Source organism: Neopsephotus bourkii, unplaced genomic scaffold (genome assembly GCF_033783945.1).
Source record: "Neopsephotus bourkii isolate Nb327-2 ecotype Australia unplaced genomic scaffold, CSIRO-AGI_Nbou_v1 NB_1792, whole genome shotgun sequence".
In the NCBI taxonomy this organism is placed as follows: Eukaryota; Metazoa; Chordata; class Aves; order Psittaciformes; family Psittacidae; genus Neopsephotus; species Neopsephotus bourkii.
The window spans coordinates 6,077,378-6,093,139 of NW_026902266.1; the positions used below are offsets into that span (position 1 = coordinate 6,077,378).

Genomic DNA, 15,762 nt, shown 5'->3' on the forward strand with positions numbered 1-15,762 from the left:
GAATGTAGAAGTTCTGACTGGGCTGGGCCATCCCTGTTGGCAGACCGTCTGGTGTTGACCAGCCAGGTGGCTTTTGGTAAGTGTGTATCCCAATGCTTAGAAGTCCCACCACCCATTGCTTAGTGTAGTTTTTAACAGCCCACTGTACCTTTCAATTTTCCCAGAGGCTGGTGCATGGTAGGGGATGTGATATACCCACTCAATGCCATGCTCTTTTGCCCAAGTGTCTATAAGGTTATTCCGGAAATGAGTCCCATTGTCTGACTCAGTTCTCTCTGGGGTGCCGTGTCGCCACAAAATCCATTTCTCAAGGCCCAGGACAGCGTTCCGGGCAGTGGCATGGGGCACAGTGTGTGTTTCCAGCCATCTGGTGGTTGCTTCCACCATGGTAAGCACATGGCACTTGCCTTGGCGGGTTGGTGGGAGTGCGATAGAATCAGTCTGCCAGGCCTCCCCATATTTATACTTCAGCCATTGTCCTCCATACCAAAGAGGCTTTAACTGTTTGGCTTGCTTAATTGCAGCACATGTTTCACACTCATGAATAACCTGAGCAATAGTGTCCATTGTTAAATCCACCCCTCGATCATGAGCCCATCTCTGCCTTGATGGCCTGAAGTGCCATGGGCCCATCCGGCCAAAAATAATTCACCCTTATGTTGCCAATCCAAGTCCATCTGAGCCACTTCAATCTTAGCAGCTTTATCCACTTGTTGGTTGTTCTGGTGTTCCTCAGTGGCCTGACTCTGGGGCCACTCTTGATCTACATGGTGTACCTTCACCACCAGGTTCTGCACCCGAGCAGTGATATCTTGCCACAGTGCAGCAGCCCACATAGGTTTCCCTCTGCATTGCCAGTTGCTCTGCTTCCATTGCTGCAACCACCCCCACGGGGCATTTGCCACCATCCATGAGTCAGTATAGAGTACTGGCCACTCTTCTCGTTCAGCAAAGTCCAGGGCCAGTTGGATGGCTTTCAGCTCAGTAAACTGAGTGGATTCACCTTCTCCTTCAGCAGTTTCTGCAACTTGTCATCGAGGACTCCGTACGGCTGCCTTCCGTCTCCGATCCTTTCCCACAATACGGCAGGACCCATCAGTAAACAAGGCATATTGCTTTTCACTTTCTGACAGCTGATTATATGGTGGGGCCTCTTCAGCACACACCACCTCCTCCTCTGGTGATATTCCAAAATCTTTGCCCTCTGGCCAGTCCATGATGACTTCTAGAATGCCTGGACAACTGCGATTTTCTATTCGAGCTCGTTGTGTAATTAGTGCAGCCCACTTACTCCATGTAGCATCGGTTGCATGATGAGTAGAGGAGACCCTGCCTTTGAACATCCAGCCCAGCATGGGCAACCGGGGTGCCAGGAAGAGCTGTGCTTCAGTGCCGATCACTTCCAAAGCGCTCAAACCCCTTCACAGGCTGCCGGTATCTCTTTCTCAGTTGGGGTATAGCTGCGCTCAGATCCTTTGTATCCCTGAGTACCAAAAGCCAAGGAGTCGACCTCCAGTCTCCTCTGGAGCTTTCTGCCAGAGGCTCCAGGTAGGGTCATTCTCCCCAGCTGCAGTGTAGAGTGCTTTTTTTACATCTGGCCCAGTCCGGACTGGTCCAAGGGCCACTGCATGAACTATCTCTCGTTTTATTTGCTCAAAGGCTTGTTGTTGCTCAGGGCCCCATTTAAAATCATTCTTCTTCCAGGTCACATAATAGAGAGGACTTACAATCGAACTGTAATTTGGGATGTGCATTCTCCAGAACCCCACAGCACCCAAGAAAGCTTGTGTTTCTTTCTTATTAGTTGGTGGAGACATTGCTGTTATCTTGTTGATCACATCTGTGGGGATCTGGCAACGTCCATCTTGCCATTTTATTCTCCAAAATCAAATCTCCTGTGCAGGTCCCTTGACCTTACTTTGTTTTATGGCAAAACCGGCTTACAGCAGGATTTGGATTATTTTCCTCCCTTTCTTAAAGACTTCTGCTGTATCACCCCACACAATAATGTCATCAATGTATTGCAGGTGTTCTGGAGCTTGCCCCTATTCCAGTGCAGTCTGGATCAGTCCCTGGCAGATGGTAGGGTTGTGTTTCTACCCCTGGGGCAGTCGGTTCCAAGTGTACTGGATGCCCCTCCAGGTAAAAGCGAACTGTGGCCTGCACTCTGCTGCCAAAGGAATTGAGAAAAATGCATTGGCAATATCAGTCGTGGCATACCACTTGGCTGCCTTTGACTCCAGTTCATACTGAAGTTCTAGCACGTCCAGTATGGCAGCACTCAAGGGTGGTGTGACTTCATTCAGGCCACGATAGTCTACTGTTAGTCTCCATTCTCTGTTAGGCTTTCGCACTGGCCATATGGGGCTATTAAAGGGTGAGCAGGTCCTACTGATCACTCCTTGGCTCTCCAGTCTATGGATCAGCTTATGGATGGGAATCAGGGAGTCTCGGTTGGTGCGATATTGCCACCAGTGCACTGTTGTGGTCACGATTGGCACTTGTTGTTCTTCGACCTTCAGCAACCCAACAGAAGGATCCTCTGAGAGACCAGGCAAGGTGGACAGCTGCTCAATTTCCTCTGTCTCCAAAGCACCAATACCAACAGCCTATTGGTACCATTTGGGGTCTTTGAAGTACCCTCTCCTGAGGTAATCTATGCCAAAGATGCATGGAGCCTCTAGATCAGTCACAATGGGGTGCTTTTGCCACTTCCTCCCAGTCAGGCTGATTTCAGCCTCCAGTACAGTCAACTCTTAGGATCCACCTGTCACTCCAGAAATATAGATGGGTTCCACCCCTTGACAGCTTGATGGCATCAGGGTACACTGTGCACCAGTATCTGCTAGAGCCTTATACTTCTGTGGGACTGATGTGCCAGGCCATCTGATCCACACAGTCCAGTAAATCTGATTGTCCCCTACCTCCACCTGGCTGGAGGCAGGGCCCCTCTAATACTCATCACAACGTTGGACACTTAAGTCTTGTAGAAAGGGATTATTCTTTGTTATCACAGGAGCTGGAGTAAAATCAGCTCTTCCACTCCACCTGGGAACCTGTTCACCAGAGACTGAAGCTGCAGCTTTCATGGGATGATCAGCCTTGACCCTTGTTCTCCTCTTCAATTCACTCACCCGTTCCTCCAAAACTGAAGCAGGTTTTCCATCCCACTTCCTCATGTCTTCTCCATGATCCTGCAGGTAAAATCATAGGGTGGCCTGTGGCATATACGTTCTATATCTTCTCTCTTGAAAAATAGGACGCCTTTTGTTAATAGGTGAGACGTGTGTTGGTACACGTGAGGAGCTGGATAAATCAGATAGATCGTCTCTCAATTGTTTGAGATCCTGTGACAGTTTTTCCACAGCTGAGATGATGGAAGGGGTGAGATTGTCTTTGAACTCTTGGGGTTTATGAATCATTTCATCCACTGTTAGTGGTACTATGTCATTCCAGGTTACTGTTGCCAATGAATGGGCATATGATGACGGTGCGTTCCATGTAAGTTTTCGCCACACAGGTCATGTACATTTGACTTCATCTGGATCTATGGGTAGCTCCCTGTTATTTGGCTTGATGTGATAGATCATCTCTACGATGGCCGATTCCCTCAGACTGGATGCCTTTGTCTGAAGTAGTCCACTCGGCCAAATGACTCATAACATCGTCCTTGTATGGAAACCTTTCTTTCACAACTGCCAAGAGCCACCTCCAAAGACTGAGGGACTTCTTCTCTCTTGCAATTTCTTTGTCAATTCCCCCTTCTCTAGCAAGTTCCCAGCTGCCTGGCTTCTGTACCTTCTAGTTCGTGACCATCGGCCCCATTGTCCCAGCATCAGAGCAACCAGGAGATGATGTGCTCCCCTGGTTGCCAGGTAAAATCTTTTCACATATTCTGTAGCTTGGTTGAGGTCCGGGGTCAAGAAGTCACCTCTGCTTTGTTGTGTGATGATGACTCCTGATCAAATGCTGGACCGGGTGGTAAGTAGATTGTTTCTTCATCTTGATTCACCCTTCTTATCTCTTTTTTGCTTTTCCTCTTGCGTACAGGGACAACCGATATTGGTACGAATTGGTCCTCTGGTTTAGCTGCAGTGATTATCACTGTGTTTTGAGTAGCAACTGTACTTGTTGCTGGGGGTGGTGCAGCTGCTGTGCTTGGAGCTGGGATAGCCGTGCTGACTGTTGCAGTTAAGTTTGAGTAGCTGCTGTATTTGTCACTGGGGTAGCTGTGCTATCTGTTGCAGCCAAAGTCTGAGTAGAGACTGTACTTGTCACTGGGGGTGGTGTAGCTATTGTGCTTGGAGTTGAAGTAGCTGCATTGTCAGTTGCTTTGCCCTCAGATCCAGGGACATTTTTTTCCTTTTGAAGGTGCTGGATAGTGTTGAACATGGCCCTGTAAGCATAGGCCAAGCCCCAGCACGTTACCGTGATTTGTCCATCTCTGGTGTGGCCAGAATGACCACACACCTCATTTAAGTGTTTTACTCATTCTCCTGGATTTTGCACTAGTACAGTGGTGAAATTCCAAAGTACTGGAGGGGCCCACTGACCTAGATACTTGCCCATACTATCCCACACACGCTGCCACTCATGACTGTCCAGCCTTGGGGAAAATGTCTTGGTCCTCCTATATCATCGTCTAACCCCAGACAAGACCCAAACCTGACTCTGCTTAACTCTTGAAATCAGACAAAATGGTCATGGGCAAAACACGCTCTGTATGTGTGCCAACATGGTGATCCCCATCACAATCAGAAAATAGGTCTCAACAGCATTAAAAGGCCATTCAAAAACGTAAAAACTCTCACACAACGTTGTAAATGGTCTGCGGGAGGGTGGGGTTGGGGGGGTGGTGCTGGGAGGGTAAGAGAATGTCTCCTTCACAGGTTGACTACCCGAGAAGGAGAAAAAAGATGTGAAATTGCTAAGCACTTTTATTATATACCTCCCAAAGTATAAAGGTGGAGATCACACTGGGAACATAAGCCAGATCAGTTTCATGATCAATGATTCTATTGTATTACAAGTCATTACCATAAAGTACAATGGGACAAGAACCTTAGCCCAAGTCCCACACTTGAAAAACACTAATACAGCAAATACCGGCTGTAAGTAAGGTTTGATATGCTGAAACTGTGAGATCAAGAGAAACAACTTTGAGAGCCAGTAATCAGCATTGTGATGAGTGACTAATAATCCAAAACAACAAATGCTTATCACAAATATGATTGGACACGCTCTGGTCAGATCTGTCGTTATCTCAACCCTTCATGCCCCACGTTGGGCTCCAAAAAGAACTGTCATGGTTTAAACCCTGTCGTCAAGTTAGCCACGCAGTCCACTCCCCACCCCCACCCTGCCTTTTCTCTCCCCACTCCCCGCTCCCAGAGGGATGGGGAGGAGAATCAAAAGAGTGTAACTCCCATGGGCTGAGATAAGAACAGTCCAGTAACTAAGGTATAACACAAATCACTGCTGCTGCCACCAATGGTAATAATGATAAGGGAAATAACAAGGGAAGAGAATATGATACTACCTGCTGACCGAGCCTGACCGAGCAGTGAGTGCCCTGCTGGGTAACTCCCAATTACATCCTGGGCATGATGTGAAGTGGTATGGAATACCTCTTTGGCTAGTTTGGGTCAGGTGTCCTGTCTCTGCTTCCTCCCAGCTTCCCCTCCTCCCTGGCAGAGCATGAGGCTCACAAAGTCCTTGGTCAGAGTAAACATTACTGAGCAGCAACTAAAAACATCGGTGTTATCAGCGCTGTTCCAGGCCAAAAGTCAAAACCACAGCTCTGCACCAGCTACTAAGAAGGAGAAAAAACGACTGCTACTGCTGAACCCAGGACACAGGTCTTCCCTCAGTCTGGCCTTGCAGGAGAGCTGAAGTTCTCTGTGAATAGTGGACATTCTTCTAGCACGAGTGGAGGGGAATGAGGGAAGGGGACAAGGTGTGAGCAGTGCAATGCCCTTAGTCATACTTGATATTCACAGAGCAAAACACCTCTCTGAAGGACTTGCCTGGAGCTTCCTTATGTCTTCCTTGAGGTTTTCTGCAAAGAACTTGTTAATTCATAACTCTCTTACACCACTTCTCTGTCTTTCTTAACGTTCACCAAAGCTCTTAATTTTCGGATGGTTTTGGGCTTCTGTCCCTCATGGTCCTCACTGGGTTTCTTCCTCATGACATTCTAGGTCTGGAGCCTCTTTTTTTCTGTGAGAGCTGCTCTACAACTTAAACTCTGTGCAAATCAGCTCCATGGAAAATGTTATGCAGACTTGGAGGCTCAACCTTCTGCTCATCCTATTATCACACGTCACCATCCACTCCTTCCATATCCAAAACCACATCTGTTAGCTAAAATTTTGCTCTTTCTTTGAACTTCTTTATGCAACTATTTCAAGCCAACACTTCTCTATCCCAGGGTGACAACCAAACCCCTGAACTTGGAGCAAATCTCTTGTTGTGCTGCATGCTTGGACTCTGGGAGGTTCAGGAAGTCTTCATTTCATGGGGCTGAAGGAAACTCCTTGGCTGTGTGGAATTTGTGAATGGAGAACTCCCCCAGTTCTGATTGCTCTGCCAAGAGCTGAGCTGCTCTCTGGAGGACTGGTGAGCTAGCAGTGGCCAGAATGTGTGTAGCTGTGTAGGGAGCTAAAGAAAATGGCTGTAGAGACTTTGGAAAGAATAAGGAGTCAGTTTAGAGTCAAACATGGCCAATGGAGTTTGCACTGAGAGAATTAAGCAGCTGAGCTGTCCCTGCATAGGTGATTTTGACTGGTGACTGTTGAGGGCAGCCACTGTGGCCTGCAAATGCACTTGCTTTGGTCTGTGGTTTTCATTTTCTGAGAAACTGGCTTTAGCTGTGATAAGCAGACATTCCTCCTGCCAAACTGTCTGTTTTTTGCTGAAGTCCACATAGAAGGTGGGTGCTGGGTGCAGTGATACCACTACCAATGACTCTTCCTCAGTGGCTGCAGTGAGGGATGCTTCTGAGGACCGAAGCTGCTAGATTTTAACCTCTGTGTTTTCTAGGTCTGTCTCCAGTAGAGCTCACCATCTGGGGGATATGGATGTGCATGAGGTGGGTAGGGAAAAGGGTTGAATCTGGATGATCCTCATTATAGCTCTTCCCAACCCAGCTCTCTCACAAGGTGTTGACCAAGAGCTGTTGCAAGGAACAAATGATGATGAGGGCAAAAGCAGCCAAAACCTCTGTTGAACTGCACCTTCACTGTGCATTTCCAGGAATCTCATGGTGGAGAGGGTAGCAAGGGGGCTCAAGGGGTTAGCTCAGATCTACAGGCCAGCATACATCGACACCAAGATGTTCACTACCCAAACCATCTACCTCTTGACACTCCAGAGGAAGAAAGCCCGAGTAGATCCACCCTTGCCCACACTTGGGACTTCTTCATCCTCCACTTACTATGGGGGTAAACCCCTGTGAGACTCCATCCCAGTCTCAAGGACTTGCTCTTCCTTCACTGGCATCTGCAGTATTACTTGCATGATCCTAAAGGTTGTGAAACAGGAAGCCAGCGGCATCGGAGTTGCTGTTGTCTATATGACGTCTGAGAGGTGCCTGAAGAATACGTCTTGATCAGCCTAAAAAGCCCCTGCTAAAAGCGGAGGGAGGACCTGGGCTGTGGAGGAGGGCAGGAGCTGTTTGGGCTCCTGTCTCCATGGGATCCCCTACACACACACAGTGCATGTGCTGTGACTAGGGCTGGTGAATATTTTCAGCTACCTTCCACCAACCTCTCCTTTGGACACATGGAGATGCAGGTCTGGGTCATCCCACGGGCTGATTATCTTTCTTGCTGGCAGTGTGGAGCTGCTTCCCCTTGCTTTGCTGCCTCTCACCAGCCCCTGCAGTGCAGGGAGCCTTGGGGCTGACTGCAGCAGCTCCAGTGGTTTATTTTTAAACAAAACCTTTGTTGTGCTGTAATGCTTCACATGGGGAGGAGCTGCAGAGGTTTCCTGTGTGGTAAATGAGGTTGCAAGAGCATGCTAGTGATGGGTGGCTCACTCAGAGATTGGTTTTGCACATGCTATCGGCAATGGATTGTGGGGTGCAGGCTCTTTCCCCTCTTCATTCCTGAAAGGCTGCTCCCAAGCCCTTGGAGGTGAACAGAGCTGTGCCCTGTCCATGGATAAGTCACTCTCTGTATCCAAGGGGAAATTTTACTAGAGGCCTTGCAGTTGGATGGCTGTGTGCAGGGAGCCCAGGCTCCTCACAACCTTGAAGCCGTGTCTGGTGTGGCTGGTTGGTGGGAGGAAGAGGGAGAGGAAGGCTCCCTCCTCTGCACTTGGAAGGGAAAGCACCTCTCTGGCTCCCCTGGGATGGCTCCACTTGCCCACCCCACGGGTAGAAGATGTCCTCCCCTTTCCCACCCCTCCATCCTGGTGGCTGCCCTCTCGTCTGGGGCTGCCTGCCTGGCCTGCCCCAGCCAAGGGAGGTGCACAGGGGACTCTTGCACATCATTGGTCTGAGAAGGTCTCCATGCCCTTAAAGAGAAGGTGGATTTTCTGCTGAGCCACCCGAGAAGCCCTTTTATACCTCCTTACTCAGGCAGCTGCCTGCAGCCCGCCAGTCTGTCCTGTCCAGCCAGTGGGAATCCCTGATTTTCTCCTCCAGACGGGTGAGCCGTTTTGCATGTCTCTTAATGACCCAGCTTGCTCTTAGGGGGTAGTGGGGGAGTAAATTCACTCACCTGAGTTCTAGGGAGATAAATACCAGGTGAGGATGACCTGCTGGGAGAAACATGGGTGCTAATAAAGCATTCTCACCCTTTGCCTGTTAGAGAAGATCTGTGCATTGGAAAGTCTTCGGCTTTTCCAGTGACCTTTCTCTTTGGTTTCATGCCTTCTCTTCCTTTGGTTGGTTCTGCTCTCCAGCTTGAGTGGTGAGGGCAAACGGAGCCGCAGGCTCCCTAATGCTGACCTTCTGTGGGACATGGGATGCGGGATCCTTGTCCGCGGTACCTTGACGATCTTCCCTACTTACATTCCTTCCTCCATTTCCCAACCCGGTCCTTGCTGTGTTTTCCTCCCCAAAACCCCTCTCGGACAGGGCTGACATCCAGATTTACGGTGTCCTCTCCCCAGAACAGGTGATTTAAAGCCCACGTTGCAGGCAGCGAGCCGCAGCCTGGTGTTGTTCCCTCGTTTCCTCGGCATTGCTGCCACTGGGGCGGGTGCGTGCGCTCATGGGGCAGGGGTGTCAGTAAAAATAGCTGGAATTCCTCGGCCGCCCTGTCCCTCAGCTGCAGCCTGGCACCTGCGGTGGCTTTTGCTTTGCATCGCCCCGACCTCCCTGAGTCACGGGGCTGGCACTGGGGACATGCTGCTGTCCGAGGAGACAGCTGCAGCTCCTTCTGCAGCTCCCTGGCCATTTTTAGAAGCACTTTCCCCCCTCCTCCCTGAAGTAATGTGATGGGCCTGCACATTTTCCAGGATAAAGTTTCCTTGGCCCTCTAAGCTGTGCCTCCCCCCGGGGCATGAGCCCCCGTTAACACTTCACCTCCCGACTGAGCCTCCCACGTCTGCAGATGGATGTGTTATGGGGGCTCTTTTGCTCTGCAAAGGACTTATCTTATTCTGGGCTCAGCAGCGCTTCTGCATCCTTCCATTAGGAGACATAAGCAGGAGATACTGCTCTGCTAGAAAAGTAAAATTCTGTTTACAGGGAAATGATTAACAGCAAAACAAAGGTGTTTTCCCATCTCTTCCCTAATATGCTGCATTGTACCTGTAAAATTTCCACGTAAAGTAAACGCAAGGAGTTGTCTGGGGAAACTTGCTGTGCCTTTACCAACTCAACAACAACCCCTTTCTATGTCATCTGTGCCGAGGTTGTCGCAACTGGTTCCCCTGCCCCATGCAATGGGTGCCTATACTGGCAGCAGCATCCTCTGAAGTCTTTCCTCGTCATCTGGGGCCCCTGCCACCCCTCCACAGGCTTTGGGGTATTTCTTATTCATGAGGGAGAAAGGCTGCATGGAAAAGTGAAGCACTAAACTGAAAATTGCCTTTTCCTTCTCTTACTTCATTTCATAAAATGGTTTGCTGGGGGTCAAACAAGAGACGTACCTGCAGGGATTAGTATCGTAAATCTCTCTCTTCTGGCCCAGCACTATTTGGTCTGGTTCAGAAATCCCGATGCTGAGGTTTGTGTGGCTGTGAGTAAGCGCGTGTTTGGCTCTCATCCACAAACAGCAGTCTAGTTCCCTATATGATGAGAATTAGGAGAAGTTGGGAAATAAGAGCAAACCTGTTCCTCTTTTTCTGGTGTTTTTTTTTTTTTTTTAGAAGAATCTTGCTTTGTTTTTAAACCCAAGAAAGTCCCCACCAGCAAGAATAACTGAACCTTTTTTCTTGGTTTTCACTGCAGGCTCACAACCATTTAAAGCAAGATGTCTGAGTAAGTTCCCATTTTTCTGTCTCTGATATGTTGTTGGCATTTAGAGAACTTTTGTTTAACTGCCAACTTTTTATGCTTGTTACTATTCCTCTGCTTGTTTCCAATTAGGATGCTAACTTTCCCCTTTCTCTTCCCCCCTTTTCTCTTTCTCTTCCTTCCCTTCGTTGTCCATCTGCTCTTCCTGAACAGTGAAGAGGTAAGTGTGTCTTGCTGGGGTTTTTCCTTTAGCGATGCTCATGGTGAAGCCAGGATTGGCTTCACCATTCCTCCTTAGGACAAACACCTGCTGGCTGTGTGTGTGTAAGAACAGTTCATGGCAAGGCTTGCTGCTTGCTGACTGCTGCTGGTAAAGATGGGGAGGAGAAGAAAAATCCCTTTTAAACGTCATTTCTGCCTCCTGGCTTGGAGTTAAGATGCTTTTTCCCTCCTTTCCTGCTTCCCCAGGCAGCCACGAGATGGTGCTGGGAAGGCGGTGGTATAGAGCTGACTCTCCATCATCAATCCACCACCCAGCCCTTGGCCTAGTAGTATCTTCTCATCCTTCCCCACACCTAGCCTCTCATTCTCTGCCCACCAAGCACTGCCAAATCGTTTCACCAGGGCAGTCCAGGGAGACCTGGAAGCATGAACAGAGCAGAGTTTGCATTCGTAGCTAGTTCTCTCTTGGCTTCTGGCAAAGCTGGAGTGGTGTTGGGCTCAAAGCCTGGGGGCGGCTGATGTGGAAGGGCTGTGCATGGCTTTGTCACTCTGTATCACCTCTTAGCAAGTAGCTCCATCCTTTGTCTCTGCTTGGCATCTACCCATGTGTCCAAAATACCACAAGCTCAAGCTTGTCCACACTGAGAGAAAAGAGGATTTCAGGGACACAGAGAAACTCCACAGTATGGTGCTGATGTCCAACAGGTGCTTTTATTCCCTATCAAATCCAGTGCCCCCAGAGAAGGCTGGGAGGGCACTCTGTGCTAAGGCACCAGTTTTCAGATGGAGGATAAGCTTGAGCTAACAGTGCTCAAGGGATCTGCTGTGTCATGTCCCATACCTGGATTTATGTGATCAAAACCAATTCATGGTGCATTGCATCTCTGAGCTGGATGCCTTTTCTCTGCAGAGCCCTCCAGCCCTGTCAGGAGGGCATTGGTACCATTTGCATATGCAAACCATGTCAGATCTTGTTACACTTTGCTCTGCAGATCCTTATCCACTTTGTCCTCCATACAACACAGTCTCACACTCAAATGCTGCTTTCAACTCCCCCATATCAAATGCCAGGCTGTGCGATTTCAGAGTGTAGCAGGAAGCCTCTTCTTTGAGTGCCACTGGTTTGGGGACCAACTGTGTGTCAAGCTATATATGCTGGCTAGAGCCAGCTCACTGGCAGGGCTGCAGGTCCTTGGGGGACTGTGGGGTTGCATGGGGAAGGGGAACAGAAAAGGCACCTCGTAACCTGCTTTTGTCTTGTTCCTTCCACTTGCAGAAAAAAAGGAGGGCAGCCACTGCCCGTCGGCAGCACCTGAAGGTACGTGGCACTGCTGGGGCTGGGTGAGGTGTGTCCTGACCAGCCTATCTCCCATCCTGAGCCTGACAGCTCTTGGCACTCTTCCTCCTGAAAAAGGCAATAATGCACAGTGTGAAAGCCCCCCATCCCAGTCCTTACTGGGTTCCAATCAGTATCCCTTGCTTAGAGATGCTGGTATTGATGGGGAGCTCCCCAAGCTGCCTCTTCATCAGGGTTCTCCCTCCCTTGCCTCCACCCTATGCTGACCATCTTCCTGATGTCTTCCAGAGTGCTATGCTCCAACTTGCTGTCACTGAAATAGAAAAAGAAGCAGCTGCTAAAGAAGTGGAAAAGCAAAACTACCTGGCAGAGCATTGCCCTCCTCTGTCTCTCCCAGGATCCATGCAGGAACTTCAGGTAAAGACTTCTGTAACCCTTTCATTGTGCCGGAGCAGAAAAGATCTTGCTTCATCACTCAGCCTGATGAATATAGATTGGCCTTCCCATCCTGACCCTGTTCTTACCTGTGGGTGCCCTGGAGCTGGCTGGATAAGAAAGAGGGTTTGGCTGGCAAGAAAGTTGCATTTCTAACAGTGTGTTGAGGCAGCATTTGTGTGAAGCCAGCAGCATAGAGACCAGGAGCTGGCCTGCAATCTACCCAACCGGTGTTGACCCCATCTGGTCTACTGGACTGGGGTCTTTCAGAGCCAGTGGTCAGGAGAGAGGAATCACAGGTAAGTCCTTGAAGTCAACATCCACCTCTGCTTTTCTTTGCAGGATCTGTGCAGAAAGCTTCATGCCAAGATAGAGTCAGTGGATGAGGAGAGGTACGACATAGAGGTGAAGCTACAGAAGACTAACAAGGAGGTGAGTTTTCTCCAGAGCCATCCTTCAGGGGAGTCTCCAGTCCATCCTTCGTGCCTCCCTGTGCCACTTGGGTCTGTGTTATGAAACCCATGCCCTGCTCTCTCTCTTTCCCTTCTCATTTCATCCACCTGTAGCTGGAAGACTTGAGCCTGAAGCTCTTTGACCTGAAGGGCAAGTTCAAGAGGCCGCCCCTGCGTAGGGTGCGCATGTCTGCTGATGCGATGCTGCGGGCCCTGCTGGGCTCCAAGCACAAGGTCTGCATGGATCTCCGAGCCAACCTGAAGCAAGTCAAGAAGGAAGACACTGAGAAGGTACTCTTTCCCTCTCCTCTGGGCCCATATAGGATTTGTCCCCCATTTTGGGGGGCTCATGCCTCACTGTGTAATAGATAAGGTTGAGCATGAGCCTTTCTGTAAAGTTCTTCCTGCTTGGCATTTCTTCCTCTGGCACCCATCATGTTGAAAAAGGAGGGTGCAGCCTGAAAAGACGTATAGTATGGGTGGAATTGGGTTCCTCTAGCTGGCACAGGGTTTTCCATGGGTGGAGAGGTGAAGGGCCCTGCCTGGGGGGGTTCTCACCCTGGAAGACACTGCACACCAACATGCCCATCCCTTCCCCAGGAGAAGGACCTCCGTGATGTCGGTGACTGGAGGAAGAACATTGAGGAGAAGTCTGGCATGGAGGGCAGGAAGAAGATGTTTGAGGCTGGCGAGTCCTAAGCACCTGCATCACCCGTCCTCTCCTCCCTCCTGTCCCCGCTGCCCCCCTAGGTTCAGGGGCACCTGCTAGGTGCCATTTCTCTCTGATTTTGGAAGAGCTGCATCCTGGCAGCAGTGGTGTAAATAAAGCTTTGGTGGGAGAGGTGGGTGTTGCCTGTCTGGGGAGCCAGATTCCAATGTGCGCCATGGTGCCAGTAGGTCTTCTGCCATTGTGGGGCTCCTGGTGAAGACAGGGAGGCATTGGAGGGGCTGTGCTGTGGGGATGAAGGTTCTCTCTACTGTTGGTCTCCCTCCAAAGCTGGGATGCTTATCCCCTCATTGTGGAGAGGAAAGGGTGAGGCCATGCCACCATGCTCTGCTGGCATCCTCCCTCCATGCTGTACCATCAGCTTCTGGTCATGTCTTTCACTAGAGGCAAAGAGACAAAGACATGAGTCCAAGCTCCAGGAGGTGTTGCAGAGCCTCCTCCCACAGTGGCAACAGCAGGAAGCCATGGGGAAGGAGAAGAGCTGGGTAGGATCCTGAGGCGTGACGGCTGCAGGGCAGAAGTGGGACCTTTGGCTTCAGTGGGCTTTGAGAGGTGCAGAATCAGGGCAACCTCATCAGCTCCTTCAGCAGTGCCCCAGTACCGGTGCAGTGTAGGGTGCCCCAGTTTAGAGATGCTGGCTGTCCCCAAAGCTCTGTAGGCAACTGGAGAGTGGCAGATCACTCTTCTCCCTGCTATGGTGGGGATGTCTGTGCCCCTTGCTTTGCCTTTGAGTTAGCCCAGTACTTCCCAATTTTGAACTGCCGGCAGTGGCAAAACCTTAAAATAGTCCCACTGGTTTTACAAAAACAAACAAAAAACCCCCCAGATTTGACTTCCTTCTCCCATCCCCCCAAAGCCCTCAGCCTATGAAGTTTCCGGCACAGCTCACTTCTGCTTAGCACAGGAAAAGTGAAACAGCAGCAGCACCCTCACAACGGAGCTGTCTGCAGGACCACTTTGCTGGACAAGGGAGATGTCAGACTTGGAGGGATGCCAGAAGGGTGCAGAAGGTGTGAACCAAGTGGTAGATGAAAACCCTGGAGACAGCGAGAGGTGAGGCCTGGGGACCTGGGACCCCAATGCCACGGCTGCCTTCCAGTCACGGGAAACTGGGAGGGTGGTGGTGGGAAAGGAGGATGCACAGCCAAACTGGTAATGACCCATGAGGCTGAAATGGATCAGTTGCTATGGCTGGCTTTTGACCAGTTCCTCCAGCTAGGGAGAGACTTAGACTTCCTAAAGGTATCATCTCCTTTGAACTTCAAAGACCTTGGGAGGGGTTGATCAAGTTGGGACCACAGCTCCAGCAGCCGGCAAGCTCAGCAAGGAGCCTGGCAATCTGGACCTGCTCTGCAGCTAAATCAGCGCCATCTTTAAGGCCAGCGAGTGACCATCAGCTGCCTCCTCTCCTTGCAGCAACTGGTTTCTTGCTGTACCCCCTATAGTTACAACCAAATTAATGTGGCAATGTTGCAGGCTAGTTGCCATGAGGTTACACATCTCCCTGTGCCTTCACTCGGCTTTGTTGTACTCAGATTTAGACTGGATTCAGGCTGAGCATCCAGGGAGCTTGCGGGGTTGCCTGATTTTTCACCTCCAGCTTCAAAGCTTGCATTAGCATTTCTCCCCAAGGCTTCAGAAAGCCAGCTCAGTTAATATTGATGGGGGGAAAAAAAAAACAAACCCTTGAGTGAGGATGAGAGGAGAAAGGTGTGTCATCTCCTGTCACTAATGGTTGCAGTTAAGTGTTTTGGCTGACACTTGACAGCAATTAGCCTTAGCTGAAGGATTGACTGGAAGCTTCAAAAGGTGCTGGAAGGCTCTGTGCATGACTCTCTGCTGATACAAAGGGGGATCCTTGGCTGCTGGGGGAGTGCAAGGTGATCCATGTGATTCCCAGCATCACTCCAGCTTGGCTGTGCCTCCACCGCGGGCTCAGCTCACCTTGCAGGAGCAAGGAGCAGATGCTGGGGTGACCCAAGGTGATTGGGACTTGCCACTTCCCTCTTGCTGTGGCAGGCACAGGTAAGTTGATGCAGCCAGGGCCAGCAGCGGAGCTGCTGTGGGGGCAGTATCAGCTTGTTCCCTCTTCTGTTCCCTGCTGGAGTTTCAGCTGAATAAGGGGCTGTCTGGAGAGCTCTCTTCTGTAGCACTCCAACTCTTACAGCCTTTAGAGACATGTTTAAGGAGTGTGTCTGTGAATACCGATGGCAAGGTGGCA

At 50.1% G+C, this 15,762-nt stretch overlaps 2 protein-coding genes across 4 annotated transcripts in view; both read left to right on the plus strand.

Moving 5' to 3' along the window:
• Positions 1-10,662: 10,662 nt before the first annotated feature.
• On the plus strand, positions 10,663-13,655 carry TNNI2 (troponin I2, fast skeletal type). Its single transcript, XM_061380420.1, has 6 exons — positions 10,663-10,671; positions 11,724-11,948; positions 12,216-12,344; positions 12,705-12,794; positions 12,929-13,105; positions 13,415-13,655. Exons 1-6 carry the CDS (start codon positions 10,663-10,665, stop codon positions 13,511-13,513), a joined length of 729 nt encoding a protein of 242 aa, XP_061236404.1. The 3' UTR covers positions 13,514-13,655.
• A 773-nt stretch (positions 13,656-14,428) lies between these two features.
• The window catches only part of LSP1 (lymphocyte specific protein 1), a 51,421-nt gene continuing 50,087 nt past the window's right edge, over positions 14,429-15,762 (plus strand). For 2 of the 3 annotated variants that reach the window (XM_061342469.1, XM_061342470.1), the window contains exon 1: positions 14,430-14,594. In XM_061342469.1, the coding sequence (XP_061198453.1) occupies positions 14,515-14,594 (80 nt within the window). In that variant the 5' untranslated portion in view covers positions 14,430-14,514. Of the gene's footprint in view, positions 14,595-15,762 lie in introns of all 3 variants that reach the window. The other variant, XM_061342471.1, reaches the window with a different exon arrangement.